The sequence below is a fragment of the Echinops telfairi genome, unplaced genomic scaffold, assembly GCF_000313985.2.
Source record: "Echinops telfairi isolate 266 unplaced genomic scaffold, ASM31398v2 ScPeMD7_1;HRSCAF=3_0, whole genome shotgun sequence".
Lineage (NCBI taxonomy): Eukaryota > Metazoa > Chordata > Mammalia > Afrosoricida > Tenrecidae > Echinops > Echinops telfairi.
In genome coordinates this window covers 69,780,324-69,798,077 of record NW_022103896.1, presented here as the reverse complement: position 1 = coordinate 69,798,077, position 17,754 = coordinate 69,780,324, and the positions used below count along the sequence as shown (strand labels likewise).

Here is a 17,754-nt window from a genome sequence, read left to right as displayed (position 1 = left end):
GGACTTTGGTCAAATGCCAAGTACCGTGCCATTAAAATATATATATATATTATATATATATATATATATCGTCTGTAAATGCAATTTAAAAAGGATTAATTTTTCATTTTCACTCCTGGGCCAGCCCAGCAGAGATGCCGCGTGCATGGCGGGCTATCTGCACTCTCAAGTGCTTTGAGTCTCCCTGGCGTCTACTCAGGGCTGGCAGAGTCATTTCAGGGTCATTCAACACAATACAAAATTATTAAATGAATACAACTGATCTTTGTGGTATCCATATTCTCAAGGTGTACAATGAAGAAAGAACGGTTCGTGCATGACCTGCGCTGCTCTCTGTTCTCGTGAAGTACTTCCGGAGAACTGAGTGGCAGGTAGTTTGACCTCTGCTGTCCACCTGGTTTCATGTTTGGCAGGGAGGGGGTGGGGGTGATAAGCTCTTAAATGTATACGTCGGCAGCGGGTGATATTACAGACATGTTACAGTTCATGCTGAAACAGACACAGACAAGTCCCCATCGGGAAAAGAAAAGGGTTGCTTCCTGTTCCTTCGCTGGGACCTTACCTGCTCAGGACCCATGGAGGACAGCCCTGATGTAGGCACAGAGGTCACTGAGGTCATGCTGATCTGTCCTGTCATCTGGTTAATGTTGTTCATGCCACTTGTGTTGGTCGCCAAGGATACATTGATGTTCATATTGTTATTGTACATGCTGGTGTTTGCTTGCTGTCCAAAGTGAGGTGGGGACTGCTGTGAAAACATGCTGTAACGTAACAGAGAGATTACAACCTTAGAGCCCCGGGCTGACAGTGCCAGGCATTCTGAGGACATGCTGTTTCCCTGGCATTTACTTTAGAGCAGCGGTTCTCGACCTGTGGTCGCAACCCCTTCACAGGGGTCGCCTAAGACCATCGGAAAACACATAAGTTTTCACAGCATATAATTACAAAGTGTTTTGTGATTGATCACTATACATTGTGCATATCTGATATTTACATTATGATTCATAACAGTAGCAAAATGACAGTGATGAAGTAGCAACGAAAATAATTTTATGATTGGGGGGGTCCCCACAACGTGAGGAGCTGTATGAAAGGGTTGTGGCATGAGGAAGGCTGAGAGCCACGGCCCTAAGGTGAAGGCATCCATCTAAGTCGAGTGGGCTGAGGGTGGGTTGTTGGCAGACAGTGAGGCGGCTGAGGTCTGAAGCCGCTGGGAAATGCTCACTGAGCTGCAGAGGCACGCGCTCTTTTCTTTGTCCCGAAATCACCAAGGAGGTCTGGCTAAGTGCCCCACTACTGCCATGTCTACACAGGAGCCCTGGCGCTTAGTGGGTGCTGCTAACTGGAAGCAGTTCAAAACCACCAGCAGCTCCTTGGGAGAAAGATGGACTTTCTACTCCTATAAAGGGTGGAAACCAGTCCCGGAAACTCACAGGGGCAGTTCTGCCCTGTCACTATGGGTTGGCACTGACTCGATGGCAGTGGGTTTGTTTGTCGTTTCTCTGCTTCTTATCACACGCACAGTGAAGAACAGTTCTTGACTTCTTTTACAGTCCTGGCTGAGTGGTACCTTGTACAGAGACAAGAGGCGGCGTTCTGCGCCTGTAAAGATGTAGCCTGGGACACCCTCTACAGGGTGGCTGGGAGCTGGAATCGACTCAAGGGCAGTGGGCCTGGCTTGATTTTGGCTGGCACTTCTTCCGGTAGTTCCTCCTAGTTTTATTCCCAGGGAAAAGGTATTCTACAAATGATATAAAGCCAGCACCAAAATGGTCTCTGTTTTTGGCAACCTTTTGTAAACTTGGGTGATTTCTGCTCTCAGAATAGTGAAATGGTTTCCGTAGCATTTCACTGGACATTGCCTCCGTGAGTAAAGAAGTTAAGAAACTACAGTGAAGAGACAGGTGGTTCCTATGGAGATTGCCTTCTATCAAAAACACCACCAAAAGTTGGGTGTTACCTGTTTCCACCCATATTCCCTTGCGCCCATCCATTCATGTCTGAAGAGGCCTGATAGGCTGGGTTCGCAGGAGACTGCTGTAGCATGGGGCTCTGAGTGTGAGCCAGTCTGGGTGACATCAGGGGACTCTGGGGGGTTGTGGCCCCAGTGAAGCCTGGATCAGGTTGCTGACTCATTCCTTAAAACAAAAATCCAGAGGAGGTGTTAGTTTTATTGCAGAGAGTAAGCAGGGGAAAAAAGCACGTTTCAAATTGAACACAGACACAATTACTTTCAATTACTTGATCGAAGCTTTTTACATACATTTTTTTCAAAAGATCGCACAAGCTGGCTAGTCTACATGAAGACAGAACAACTCTGCCCACCTCTGTTCTCCAGAGTAGTGAAGAGGGCTAGCTGGCAACCAGGCCAGAGAGAGAAAATGACATTCTTTTCCTCAGGGAAAAAGCCAGCGCCGCCGAGTGGGCTCTGCCTCGCAGAAACCCGACAGGACAGAGTGGAACTGCCACCTGGGGTTCCCCAGTCTTTCTCTGCAGAGCAGCTGGTGGGGTTGAACCAAAGTTCCACCAAAGCTCTTTTCTCTTCCCTATATTCTGCTCCAAATTAATAATGGCTCAAATATATATATACATACATATATATAGGTATACTCTTTTTATGACATAAAAAGCACCATCTTTAGATCAAACTTTGATAAACAACTACAATTACATGGTTCTAAATAATTAAATATCAGTTATGTGTAAAAGCCAACACCTCTGAATAATATTTACTAAACAAAACAGAATAACTGCATTCTTGATTAGCTTATTTTGTTCCATAAAGAGCTCTGTGGTATGACAGAATTATCCAGATTAGCAAGAAGACAATAGACGTTAAAAACATATGAAATTGTGGGGGTGGGGGGTAAAAACATGGAATGTCATTTATGCGAAAAAGAAAAAAATGAGTGTTATCAGATTTCTCTAACTAGAAGGGAAAATAAATGACAGGAGTTGGAAAGTCAAGGGGGAAAATTTCCTTAGAAAAGTTCAGGGATTCGAGGAAAAAAAAAAAGAAAATTTCAGGGATGACATTAAGCTCATCATTTTTGGGGCATAATTAGTAAAGCATGCACATTTAATTAATAGTTAAACTATAAAAGCTAACTTCGGATCACATAGAAAGCAAACTACAAATGATACTTCTGTTTTTTTTAAAGCAATTGCAATCTTGCATTTAGTCAACATGAAGATTTTAGAGTTAATTATCGATAATTCTGGCATAAGACAGGGAGAGTAATTTTGAATATTAATGTTAACACCGGCATTTTTATCAGCAAGTATTAACTGACAAGCACTACACATTTTAGAATTTATGACATTAACATACTTGGTACTTAGCTTTGAAGACTGACAATAAACAACAAATCATTATGAAGAAATCAATGAGGTATATAGATAGCACTTTTCAAGAATTATCTAGTCATTAAAGATTTGGTATAATCCTTAAGGTTTTATGTTTTTAAAGCTGCAAAATGTTTATAGTTATTACATTTCTATATATCTTTCAGCATTTTGTATGTATTTATTGATTTGTTTCAGTCAGACTCAGAGCTTCAAATACAAATATAAATAAATATGTCCGTGTGAACCAAAATGGACATTAGCACATCTATTCATACACACTCAGACCCACGGCAGACAGATACACTGCACACACGCACACTTACTTCGGTCATTCTTAACGTAAGATCTACACCCAGAGAAAAGGTGGTACCTGAGCTGAGAGACTGGAAGGTACTGTGCTGGATTTGGGGACTCCTGACAGGCCCCAACTGTCCTCCCGGGTTGCCTATCATCCCCTGGTTAGCCAGAGTCATCTGGGAGCCATGCACAGAGCTGTGAGAGAGGAGCTGTGACCCGGGACTGGGGGACACCGGGGAGAAAGGACTGGTGAAGGGTGGTGGGGATGGAAGTCCAGTACCGTAGTTTGGAGGAAATGGGAACTGCTGTGCATTTGCCTGGGGGATCCGGGGGTTGCTCATAGTTGCTGGTATACCACCAGAAGCCACCATGCTCGGAGTCATGTTCAACCCTTGTCCTCTCATCATCAAAGTTCGTTGCTGAACTTGCTGTTGCTGATGTATTTGTCTCTGGCGGAGATGCTGGTTTAGGATTTCTCTCTGTCTCTGGGCCAACATCTGTGCATTAATAGGTCCCTGAAATCAGAGCAACACATGGAGGAAAATGTTGGGGACAGATCCAGATTGACACAAAAACTGTATCATAGACAGAATAACCAAAGCTCCCGCCTCATGGCAACTTGTGAGGAAAGAACATCTCAGAGTGGAATCCCCAGTGGTCTTAAGTACGACCTGTACTTAAGTGTGAAGAGTTCTATGTGGATAACCAATCAGATGACTATTTGAAACCTGATTACAGTTCACATAGTTTATATCAAGGTATGGTGGACTGATTTTAAGAGGACAGTTACTTAAAGAACTTCTAAATAACATCAGTTGTATCAAGACTCTGTAACAGAGGTCTTGAAAATGGCAGTGTAGGGTCTCATTCAAGGGATAGGCTGATCAGAGATAGGCGAGATGGTTTGGTAAGAACCCAAAAAGAAATCAACAAGAGGGAAAGGCTGGGTTCTCTAAAGTTGGGGGTGGCGGTGGCGGGGAGAAAGGAAAAACAAAAGAGCCCCCTTCTACTTGCCACTTTTCTGAGAGCACTTATTTTAGAAAGCTTGTGACTCTAAGTCTCTTTCTGCCTCTGTGTGATGCACGTTTAAGTCTGTGCAAAGCTAACCAAGACCTTGGTCTCTTGCCAATCTTACACCCAGGCATGAAACCCAAGAAAGGAGACAGGCCCCCACTGCCCAGGGGTGGTAGAAGCTTAACCTTAACCAGTGTGTGGTTCCAGTGCTAAACCTACCTCCAGACATAAAGACATGAGAAATTCATTTTTTCCTCTAGTCAAGGAAGTTTGAATCACAGGTGCTTATCCCAATGGCCTGGTGACTTCAGGATGAGCTTCGTCTGACAAAAGGCAATTCAATCTCTAGCTCAGCAACGTGTTTAGCAGATTTCCCAAGATGCCTATCATTCCCTGGTTTCAGGCTTATTTTCCTTTCCCTCCTACTTGTGCCGAGAGTCAGTTTGGGTTGGCTGGAGCCTTTGTTCTGAACCCTGGTTCCCCAACCATGCGCAGAGCAGTACAACGTGAGCTGCCCAACATGTGTGTTTCCAACGGCGAGGCCCTGCCTTACACATTTCTGTGCTGTATGTTGGGAATTTTGCTTATGTTCCCAAGCGCTAGAAGCCTGAGCTTTGCCTTGAGGAGATGGATTTTGCTTCCTGTGTGAGTTCGATATTAATGAACAAAATAAGCAAAATCAGGGGTCACAGAAGCACATGAAACAAGGTTGTGTGTGGATCAGCTGACAACAATGTTTTGACCAGAGGCCCGAGGGAGCCTGTTCTGTATTTCCTTAGGAGGTATGGTTTCTGTATTAGGCAATTTAGTGTTTGCAACAGTATTACAAAACACAACTGTTTTGACTAACAGGATTCTAACCAGAAGGGACTGTACCTGGCGATGAATGGTAGAGTTTAAAAGGGAATGCCGAAAGAGAAGGGCTAGATGGATCATTGAGTGGTGTTATAGGCCCAGGAGGCTGGTCCAAATCTTTTGGGTGGATCCGTTACTGTACTCAGGAGAGCGAGCAGGATGAGAACAGAGGAGAGGTGAAATGGGTACACCAGACAGAGCTTAGAAGCGGGGACTGCCCAGCATCAACTCCCTTACCTGTGTTGGCACTCCGGGCCTCAGAGTCATGTTCACATTCGAAACATTGTTGATCTGATTCATAATGGGCTGGCGATTCTAAATACATACACATAGGAATCAATATATACATTTTAATAGATTTTATTGCAAATCACTTTACCCAAGTGCCTTCCTTAAGTCTCTACTCTGCATATTGTTGGATATTCATTTTACGTGAATTCTCACTTAATGCTAGTTATCAGCTTATAACTGACAAGTTATTTTTCGACTGTGGAATGGGAACACCTCTCTCTGAGCTAAGCACGATTCCACGTGGCAGCCTCTCCCTGCCACCCTCAGCTAACAGTGACGGCAGATGCCAGCAAACAGCAGTCACGGCAGCAATTTTCCATACGCACATTCTGGACCAGGCAACACTAGGCTCATTATTTTAATTTTTAAAAATTCATTTTATTGGGGGCTCATACAGCTATCACAATCCATACATCCATCCATTGTGTGAAGCACATTTGTACATTTGTTGCCATCATCATTTGCAAAACATTTTCTTTCTACTTGAGTTCTTGGTATCAGCTCATTTTTCTCCCTCCCTCATGAACCCTTGACAATTTAAAAATTGCTATTATTTTATCATGTCTTACACTGTCCGATGTCTCCCTTCACCCACTTTTCTGTTGTCCATTCCCCTGGGAAGGGTTATAGCTAGATCATTGTGATCGGTTCCCCCTTTCTCCTCCCACCTTCCCCTTACTCTCCTGGTATAGCTACTCTCATTGTTCCTGAGGAGTTTATTTGTCCTGAATTCCCTGTGTTTCCAGCTCTGATCTGTACCAGTGTAAATGCTCTGGTCTAGCCAGATTTGTAAGGTAGAATTGGGGTCATGATAGTGGGGGGGGGGTAAAGAAGCATTAAAGAACCAGAGGAAAGCTGTATGTTTCATTGGTGCTATACTGCACCCTGACTGGCTCCTCTCTTCCTTGTGACCCTTCTCTAAGGTAAGGTGACCAGACGTCCCACTTTTGGCGGGTGGGACAGTCCCGATTTTTAACAATTTTTCCTGCGTCCCGCGATGTTTTAAAAAAGTCCTGATTTTTGGAAAGAATACACGACAAGCTAGGGTAGACGGTTTTCGGCTGCCATGTGGCTATTTCGCCAGGATATGAGTTTTATCAACGGTGTCCCGCTTTTGTCCCACTTTACCAATGTTAAATCTGGTCACCTTACTCTAAGGGGTGTCCAATTGTCGACAGATGGGCTGTGGGTCTCCACTCCGCACTCCCCTTTCATAATGCTAGGCTCTTTAAATGTACACATATTGACCTACATCCACACAAAGTCCCATTTTAAACATGCCCAGAGAGATCAGGATTTGAGTAACCAGAAGAAAGACAGAATAAAAGGACAGATGCGCTACAGTGGAGTGAGTCAGTGGGAAAGAAAGAAAAGAAGCGAAGGTGAAAGGAGTATGAAAATGACAGGATCACCTTGGACATGTTTCCACCCTCGGAGAAGGGCGAAGGGCGCGATGAGACAGCCCCTGGAATGTCACATGGCTCATCACTGGCTGTCCCCCAGCTCTCCCAGGGACCTCTGGGGGCACTCACCTGCTGTGCCTGGAGGCGGTGCTGCAGCTGAAGCCTCAGCTGATTTGGCTGGTTCTGCACGAGGCCAGTGGGGCGCAGGCCTGGTCGAGGCTGCATTCGGAGTGCGGCGTAACTCGGTCGCTGTCCCATGGTGTGAAAGTTTGGATCTTGCATGGGGGTATAGCTACTGGGGGCCATTTGTGACTGAGACGCATACTGTGGTGGGAAAACAGAGGCCTTCTGCTCCATCATGAGGTTGGACTCCTGACTTGGGAACTGCTCTGGATCTACAGCTTGGCTCTAAAGAAAAAGCCCCAGAGAACACACGGATGAGGCCATGAGAAACAGCAATGTGAAGACCAGGCTGCTTTCACTCCCATCATGTATACGCAGCTGGCTAATTATTACTTACTACAAAGGGCCCGCAGGCGGCTCCCACTTGTCTCTCGAGAAAATACTTCTCGGTTTCACAGAGCCACCTTACACAACAGAGGTAGCAGAGTGGACACCCACAAACACTGCTTCCAGGGGAGGGGGAGACATGGGCCATGAGTATTCACCCCACTGCCTCTTACTCCCTCTACCAATCAGAGAATGGCTCCAAACTTTAAGCAGCAAATATCCCCCAGCTAAGGTTAAGGATCTGGATTGGTTATTCTTTCCTTGTGTAAATCATTTTAAAGGGACAATTCCCTGGAACAGTTTGCGGCATGAAGCAGGCTGCAACAAAGCCATGCAGCTAGTAAGCACTGCGTTCCAACCCAGGAACCTAACGCTTCCATAGTGGGGGACACCAGTATCTGTTGCCACCAGAACGCCCCACATTTTACCACCATCCTCTTACTGCCTACTGGACATACTGACTGCATCCTTATATAAATCACGCGAGTGTGTCACATGGTTTCTGCACACTGTGCGGCTTCCCCGTGTGTTATCTTGTTATGTGCACGATGAGGACTATATGTGTTTGTGCTATTTACATGGGATGTGTTATCTGTGGGAGGAAACAATCTTTTTGTTACTCTTCCTTTCTCAGGACTAGCTTATCTTTCTGGGTCAGTGTGGGAGAGGTGTAGAAAGCTCAGAACTCCTACAAGAGCAGTGCTTCAGACCAGATGGACTTAAATGTCTAGTAGCAGAGTTCGAGAAAAGACTTATTTAGGGTGACTCTTGTCTTCCCCCTCCTCCTCCTCTCCTGATGTACGGAGGGAGGACCCCAGCAGTAATAAAAACCCTCAATGAATTTTTAGTCTGGCAATTTCCTGGGTCAAACCAGTCTCCGTGTATTAGAGCAGGCACCTGTGATGTTGCTAAAACGTAGCTGCAGCTTAGGCAGGGGAAACGGTCTTTTGTTGAATTGCTGCTGCCAATACATACAAAACTACAAAAGAATTTTAAATATTTACAAATCTCTAGCAGAGAGGAAAAATCAATTCTGCATATATACAAGGGTAAGTCAAAAAAGTTATCGCTATAAAGTCAGAGAAACCGTTATTGAACAACGTCAAAATATGAAGCTATTGTGTGTGGGCATCATCCTCTGTGTAGGTCGATGTACTTCTGAAGGTGGGGGCTGCATCTCTCTAACCCCTCCCCGAAAAGAACTCGGAGCCCTTCCATCTCCACCACCGCACAAAGGCAGTTTTGGCACTCTTGAGGGATTCAAATGATATAATTATGTTCTTTTCCATTTTCTTTTGAGTTTGGGGAACACAAAGAAGTCTGAAGGGGCAAGGTCAGAGCTGTGAAGTTGATGAGGCAACGCTTCCCAGTGAAATTCTTGCTACCCTCGAAAAATAAGTTGGCACACTGTTGTGATGAGAAAAAAATCCTCAATGCTACTTTATTGACTCTTTTCTCAACAATGCAGTTTTTAACTAAAAAAAAACCAAACCCCAACCCTTTCCCTGGTAAGTCCCTAGGCTTCCCTGTGGCTTTGGAGAACTTTTCTTAAGTTGAACCCTTTGGAATTCCAAACACCAGTCACCAGGACCTCTGCGCCAAACTGGCTGTCTTGAACTAAGCGGTTCGGCCCAGCACATCACTTTGGAAGCCGGTGTTTTGAGTGGACTTCCCTCTGGATTGCGGTTGTCAATCCAAGACTTGTCCCCAGTTGTAACTTGTTCCGTAAAATTGTCTTCGCCAGCTCCAATTGTGCACAAAAGACGAATGGAAAGACTGGCCTCTGAGCTAGCTCATTTTTGCGTGCACTTTTGGTATTCATCTAGCCGAAGGCTTGCTGAGGCCAAAGTGTTCACGGAAATGAAAATTCGGAACCATGTGAGATCTCAACTGTGGTAGTGAGCACCACTGGTAACTCCACAGTCTCTCCTCCCACCAGTTTCTGAAGTTCAGTAAGTTTCCTTTGTCAGCTAAGCCTTCCCTCTCTCTTAGCTCATCTACAAAGGGCCCTCTTATGCGGGGCAGCACTCCTGTACATGCGTTGCCAAGCTTCGATGACTTGGGAAGCTGTCGTTTTGTTAAGACCTTAATAGTACCCTCGTTCCCTCAAAGGCACCCTAATGAGACCAAGACAAGTGTATTACTGAACGAACTTGTCTGCAGCAATCCACTGACGGCAAGGACATTCTTAAACTCGTGTTGTTTGGAATAAACTCATGCATGTGTTAGCTGGAACCTTTAATAGCAATATTTTTTGACTTACCCTCATGTAATTACAATAAGAACACACAAAGTTCACTTCCTCTGATTCTACCTAGTAATCATATTTTGATGATTTAAAAGAATGATACGATATTGATGGTTTTGATGAATCCAAGTGAAAATAATACAAATAAGTGAAAAAAGGGGACTGAAAATATGAAATGACAAAATGATGCTAGTTTTGATAAAAACAATCTTATAAACTGATTTAGCAACCAAAGGAAAATAATACTGAATGTTAACTCCAGCACTAAAAGCAAAGTGAATCAGCCACAAGAGAGATTTAAGCTCTATTTTCCTCTCTTGATTTATTTCAGGTGACAATCTGTCACCTCAGCCACTTCTTCCCTCCACTGCCACGTGTGTGTGCGACTGTGGGAAGTGTAACAAGGCTATTTCAATCCTTCGGAGAAATCCCCACCGACTCTGCACACACTCGCTCAGACCCTGAAGACTCGTCCTACGTCCAAGAAGTAGATCTCAGAAGGTACTTTTTGGTAACAGGGCATTTCACACCAGGTAACGCAAGGAGAACAGTTAAAAAAAACAGGGAAGGTCAAGTCATCCCCCTGCCCCCCATTTCTCTTGTACAGTAAACTGGGATGTCCTGCTTCACACAAACTCATTTATATTTTATAGAATATAATAAAGGACTGGCAAGATTCAGAGAGCACTATGCTATTGTACGAGACTATGTGAAGCTATTTATGATATGACTGCTGTAGGAAAACAAGCATGCTAAGGTTACTTCTTTATATTCCACTGTGCTTAAATACTGCAGATAATTATTGTGAACTAAATTCACACAAAGGCAAATCATTAACTTTTACCACTGCTCCCTCTGAGATAACCTGTCAGGCTATGTAGAAAAGATTTTCTGGGCACAACTAGCCCATGATGACAAGGCCAGCACAAAGACCCCAGGCTACAGAAGAGTCCGGTAGCTGCTGGTGAGTTCTCGACCACCAGAATCAAAATGTGCCGGTCTCGTTACACGTTTTCTGGGAGTAAGGACTGGAGTTTCTGACTTCCAGCCCAACGACCCAAATCACATGCTCAGTATTTTCCATTCCTGGGCAAAAAGTTTAAAAAATAGTGGCAAAATGAGGCAGTTTATAATAAGGGAAAAAAGTATTCTAAGAGGCAGACTGTGGATTATCTGTTAACCAAGGAAAATGGACCATTTGTGCCCCACAGAGAGCCTGGGCCCAATTGGTTCCTCTCCACCCACCTGGCTGACCAGCTCGGGTATTCCCAAAGCTCTGTCAATCTCTTCCAGGCCGTCAAAGTTCCGCAGAGCCAAATACAGCTGATCTAGGAGCGTCCCCTCGTCACTCGGAGACTCAGATGCAGGATGTGGACACAGCAAGTCATCAGGAGAGCTCCCAAATGGCTGCCTGCAAAGACATAAACATCGTTTTAGTCCTATGAACAGGGAGAAATGGTTTTAGACCTTTTTTTTCTTCCCCACTTGACTTCCAGGGTCCGGTGTAAACTACTGTACCAGCCCAACTGGGAAACCAAATGACAATCTACAACAATAGATGGCAATTCACCCAGCGCCAAAGGCAGGCAGGACACAAATCTTGGTACCCAACATGATTTTCATTACCTTCAATTTAGAGATAGCAAAGGTGAGGCTTACAAAGGTTACCCTGCTTTTTAAGGAGCACAAGGTAAACACTGAGAGGTTGAGATTTCCATGCAAATCTGCTTCCAGTGCCTCCGGCTCATTCCCTTACACAATACTACACTACCTCCCTCAACACGTGGGACAGTTTTATTTGTCTCATATTCATGCAAAAGCTGGGGCAATGACTAAGGATGAATGAGGATAACTGATGTCTTTGAATTATGATTTTGGTGATGAATATTAAATATACCATGGATGACCAAAACATAAACATTTGCTTTAAAGACGTACCGCCAGATTGGTTACTTAAACGCACGGATGGTGAAAGTTCATAAGTACTTTGGGCATGATATCAGGAGACCTATCCCTACAGAAGGATGTCATATTTGCTAAGGCTGAGAGTCACACACACAAAAGAAAAAGCAGAAGATCCTCAATAAGATGAACTGACACAGGAGCTACAACACGGGCTGAAACACAGCCAGGTCGGTAAGGGTGGGGCAGGATCGAGTAGTGTTTTGTTCTCTTGACACAAGGCCATTAGGATTTAGAATACACTAGACCAGTGGTTCTCAACCTCCCTAATGCCACAGCCCTTTAATACAGCACCTCATGTTGTGGTGCCCCGCCCCCCAACCATAAAATTATTTTTGCTGCTACTTCATCACTGTAATTTTGCTACTGTTATGAATTGGGGGACCCCTGTGAATGGGTGATTCAACCCCCAAAGGGGTCACGACCCACAGGTTGAGAACCGCTACACTAGATGTACATAATAATGAGACCAAAACATACACACATTTGACAAAAATTCAGGTTGGATTCAGAAGAGAATGTGGGATGAGAGTTCTCATTGTTTAGGTAGGATTCCTGCTGAAATTAGGGAAAAAATGTTCACCCGTGTTTGATGGAATGACTGCAAATGCACTGGCTGTGTGGAGTACAGCAAACTATAGATAGCATTGGGCATGATGGACATTCTACCGGGCGATGGTGCCGCAGCAAGGAGAAACTAAATAACTATCAACAACAAAGCTCTGCTACGTGGTTTTTTATTTTCAGCTCAGAAACAACTAGACTGAATTTGGTTGGACACTTGTCAATGTCAGAGTCAAGTACCAGCAGGATTTGTATCATTACTGAAGCCCCTTAAGAAGCGTGGCAGCTCACCTTCCTGAGTTACACACGTCAGAAATGGAGAGTCCTGAGGAGACAAACTCTGTTTGATGTTTTATGGTAATGAGCAATAAAATTCTAACACTAAGTTCCAAACTCTACAGTCTATGAAACCTGAATAATTTAAGTTAGTTGATGAACTGGGGGAGTTTAAAAAATATAATTTGTGAGTTCCCTTAATACTAAAAGAAAACAAAAACAAAAGGCTGTATTTTACCTATTTTGCATTCTTAGAGTTACTATATGATGCTCTGCACAAAGGTTACAGGTACGTTACACCTCCTTCAAACTAGTGTTAAGTTCATCAAGTTACGAAATCATCTCACCCCGTTCAGTGTATGTCCCTCTACCCTCACCCCTGACAGCCTGATATGTTACTTTGGTCTAGAATCCTAAAATAAGGAAATGCTGAATAATTAAAACAAACAACGAATTTCAAATAGTTATAGTACATTAAAAAGCAAGCTGGACTTTCCATTTCTCCCTAGTTACTGTGAAAGCAAATCTCTCCCTTTAGCTTACTCTCTCAATGAAGGTTCCTTCCCGGATGTCACCTGCTCCAAGCCTGCCTTCCCTTAGCTGCCAAGGCCTCTCGACCAGGCTGCACAACTACAATCACTAAGCTAGCATGTTGTGTGCGGCCCACCAGTTCCGTCCCAAGCTCCACTAACACTCCGACCCTCGGAGCTGGGGCTTCTTAGACACAGGACGGCAGCGGCAGCAGCAGCAGCAGCAGGTGAAAACCACACAGCTGCATGTCACGGAAGTCAAGGGAGGAGAAATTCCCCAAGAGGGGTGACCATCTGGATGAGGTGAAGGATTTCATCAGAGTTCTAGTCAGCCAAGGATGGCTGGTACCTCAATTCTCTTCCCAAGCCCTCACTCCCCAAGAATGTGTGGTAGTAAATGCAGCATGGGTGAGTTTTCTTTTTTTTAAGCTTCATTCCGCCACCTTCCATTTTTGTTGGTTTCCTCAGAAGGGCCCGCCTATGTACCTCCATCCAAGGCTGGTAGTCTCCATCTGACAAAACCCACACTCTCTGAACTTGCCACTAGCAAGGTGGTACAGCTCCATCATGGCCAGCCAACCTCCTCCACAGCCACACAGTCTCCCTCAGCTCAAGCACCACTTGCCCCATGCTATGCTGAAGTGATACTGACCCTGGTGTTATCAGTGCCTGCGTAAAACTGTGTCCAGTCAGAACAGGAGTCACGCACGCCCTCTTTCTTGGTGGACCCAGTCCTTGAACATACACCCAGCACACGTCTTCTACAGGAGTTTCCTACTGTAGCCAGTTAGAAGGGACGATGGCAAGGCTTTGGATTCCTAATTTTGGCCACATGATGAGGAGAGCCACCATTAGAAAAGGGCATCATGGTTGGCAGTCAGCAACAATGAAGGGAAGACTCAATGAGGCAGAGGACCACAATAACACTCAGCGAGACGCAGTGGACACACACACACAGCACTCATGAAGAGCAACATTTGTTCTGTTGCATGTAGAGTCATCATGAGTCAGAGCTGACTCAAGGGCAACTAAAAACAACAGTAGAATGTATCCAGGGAGATCTGGGCTGGTGCCAACAGCCATCCCACTCAAGTGAACGGCTGGATGTTAGAGGTGCCTTGAAATAAAGGCCTGGGGATCTACTTCTGGAAAATCAAACATCCTTTAACTCTGACATAAATGGGGTCTTCTCAAATTGGAATACTTGACAGCAACTGTTTGGTATTTTGCCGCCTTTTAAAAAACATCTGCACACAGGCCCCAGGCTGGCGCAAACGAGTAAGTAACCAGAAAAGGCATTAACAATGGATCCATCATGAATAGAAACCTGGTGATGTAGTGGTTACTGGTGTAGTGGTTGGGCTTCGACCCTTGTCGTTGGCGGTTTGAAACCACCAGCAGCTCCACAGGAGAAAGACTGGGCTTTCTACTTCCTTAAACAGTTACAGTCTCAGAAACCCACGGTGGGTCGTAATGATCACCACTGACTCAATGGCAGTAAGTTTGGGTTTATAAACATCTGAGCTGTATTTTAATTATCTATTTCATATACCAGGTGAATGGGAGGGCTGTGGGAGGGAGGGGGACACAACACAAAATGATACTACAGAAGATGGAAATTGAGCTATACATTTATGAGTAGGCACATACCTTATAGACATAAGGCCTAAGTTACTGTGCTTTTATAGTGTATATATAAACTACTGCTGGGTCTGTAAAATTAAAACACTTGCTTCTAAATAAAGATACAGTAAGAATATAAACTCCAGACTGTAAAAAAAAGAAACAGCACTATTTTCCTTTTATTTTAAAAAGAAAAGCATAGTGGGATTTTGTTATTCATCCGTTTTGAATTGCTTTGACAAGAAGGTTACCATAAAGCTGGCTATAAATTCCTTCCCACGGTATTATGTAAGACGAAATAAGTGAGAGAAGTGGCTAAAACACTAAAATGACTTTACAAAGTGGTGACAAGCTGTTGTGGTCACAGTTCTTACACACAGAAAGCTGTCAGATGCGACAGAAGCAGCAACAGGAGGGGCAGTGCTGAGTCAGACCTGCTTTGCAAGCCAAGCGGCTCGCTCTGTAATTGGGCTGCATACCTCTGGAAGCCTTCCAGTTTTGTCTTCACAGAACTTTCATCTGTTTGGCCAACAGTGAAAGTCCTAACTTTAGCCTGAGTTTTCCCTAGAAACTAGCCTTGACGTTTCGTACAAAAACAACCATCAGCTTCTGGATTTAATTATTTTACTGCAATTGTATTCTGTATGTTGCCATGGAAATGGGTGGCTCTTAAAAAAATTAAGCAAATATATTTAGAAATAGCACAGCACTCATTGGCACCATGAAATCAGAGAGTGGAAGGGCCGTGAGAAACTTACTACCCGAAGAATGCTGGTGAGGGATAAAGAAGGCTGGCTTGTCTGTAAGCTACTCCAGGGATGGTGAGCACACGACTATCTCTCAGCAGCTCATCCAATGAGATCCACTTTCTGCTGGAGGTTCTTCCTGTCTCTTCTTCCACTGCTTTGCTTCCACTCCAAGTCCTGCTGGAGGGGCGGCAGTGGGCATCACCTGGGGGGGTGGGGGGGCTTATAAACCCAGACTCTTGTCCCTGTGGTCTCTTTACAGCTGATGATTGGGAAACACCGTTTTAACAAGACCCCAGAGGTAGGTAGCTCATAGGCACAGGGAGGTCTGAGAAACACTAGTCTTTACTTATCCCCCTAACTTGGATGAGATGTAGCTAATGAATACGACCCTGTTAGCCCTGCTGTTGTTGTGGGTAACTCATTGATGGGCTAACTGCAAGGTTGGTGGTTCAAACCCACCAGATGCTCCACAGGATAGTTATAAGGCTTTCTACTCCTATAAAGATTGACAGTCATGGAAACCTACAAGGGTAGATCTACTGGGTCCTGTTGGGTCAAGGACTCAATCAACTTGATGGCAAAGAGTTAGAGCCATAAAGCCACGATTCCTTATGTGATGTATTGTAATTGTGTACTCTATGCCTGAGGCTATCATCCCTCTTTGGAGGGAGTTCTCTGCTACACAAATAGACAGGATTGAGTCTTGACCTTAGTAGTGTGAACTACAGCACATCCTTTGTTGCCTTAGGGGGTGTCCTCTATATCTACTAAAAGACAAAACCACAACTCTTATCAAAGGAATCCCAGGACCCTCAGAAGAGCACACTCCAGATCTGAAGTGGCAGAGGCACCTGCTGGAAACCATCTGAGAGCACATAAGACAGAGCAATAGAGCCTGGCTGAGACCAGAGGCTGAGGCAAGGAAATCACGAGACAGAACAGAGGAGCAGCATGAGGCTGAGCAATGGGCTGGCTTTCTGGCCCATGGAGGCAGACACCAAGGAACCACGTGGCTGAGAGGCTCCCTCTACAGGGAGACTTGGCTGCTGGTGGAGGAGAGGCGTGGCTGTGAACCAATGACCGTATCTTTTCTGCTTCCTGGTCCTAACCTACCTCCCTAAAAAAAGCCTCTGTAATTGTTGAGTATAGCTGTGTGCTCGGTGTGTTTACTGCGGTGGGGAACAGTCCATTCATGTCAGCGGAGGTCAAGAGAGAGGGAGGTGGAGCACGTCTGCCACAGGGCAACAGGGAAGTCAGAGGCGTTCAGGTCATTTTCACAATCAGCCGGCACCCTGCTTCTCTTTAACCCTCACCCAGCAGTTCTTCCCTCCCACCCTCTGGGAAAAGAAGGTAACAAAATCTTTCCCTTCACATACTCGAATGTTGGGCCCACATTCATGTTCTGTGGTATATTTCTTACTCACTGAACCTTCTGATCTCTTCATTACTTCCTGAAGGTACAGAGAAAAATGAGCACCATAACCCCTAATCCTGAACCTGTGCCCTGTTGACAAGGACAAAGCATGACACAGCCCAGACGAGGCCTCACGATGCAGCCTGTGCTTGAAAACCAGAACAGAACCAGGCAGGGGCCCTGGCAATATATCCCCCGGCAGGAGATTCCAGCAATCCTGGTGCCCGTATCATGTAAGGATGTGACCACTTATTACATAATTACGGACTGGAGCACGAATCCCTTTAGGGCAAAATGCTCAATCTGTGGTCAAGTGTCTACTGAACTGCTGGGTCAACTCCTCACACGCAAGCCTCCACGTGAGATTTCTCCAGCAGTCAATGTAAAGGTGAACGGTCTGCGCTTCCTCATTAGTTGACTTCAAGGAAAATGGTGCCTGCATCATTTTCATCTCCACATTGCCTCCAGCCCAGGCTCCAATGAACTTGCATGCCTTGGGCTATCTGGCTGTCCACCCAGCCAAACCGGCAGAAGCCCCCCTCTCATTTCTTCTATGTTCCCCGTGGAACTTCTATAATGATGATGACGCAATCCGGGATTTTTATGGCAATGTTAGGTCTGCAGAAAGTAGGGAATTCTCAAAGAGGAAAACAGGATGCACCAGCCTGAG

The 17,754-nt window shown here is 45.0% G+C and overlaps 1 protein-coding gene across 4 annotated transcripts in view; it reads right to left on the bottom strand.

Annotated features, from left to right (window-relative positions):
* Positions 1–17,754, bottom strand: part of NCOA2 (nuclear receptor coactivator 2) — a 200,384-nt gene that overhangs the window by 9,800 nt on the left and 172,830 nt on the right. For 2 of the 4 annotated variants that reach the window (XM_045295079.1, XM_045295129.1), the window contains 6 exons: positions 11,212–11,377; positions 7,338–7,616; positions 5,752–5,829; positions 3,719–4,160; positions 1,961–2,138; positions 563–761 (listed from right to left, as the gene is read on the bottom strand). In XM_045295079.1, the coding sequence (XP_045151014.1) occupies positions 563–761; positions 1,961–2,138; positions 3,719–4,160; positions 5,752–5,829; positions 7,338–7,616; positions 11,212–11,377 (1,342 nt within the window). The remainder of the gene's footprint in view (positions 1–562; positions 762–1,960; positions 2,139–3,718; positions 4,161–5,751; positions 5,830–7,337; positions 7,617–11,211; positions 11,378–17,754) is intronic. The other 2 variants (XM_004697524.2, XM_045295157.1) reach the window with 1 other exon arrangement.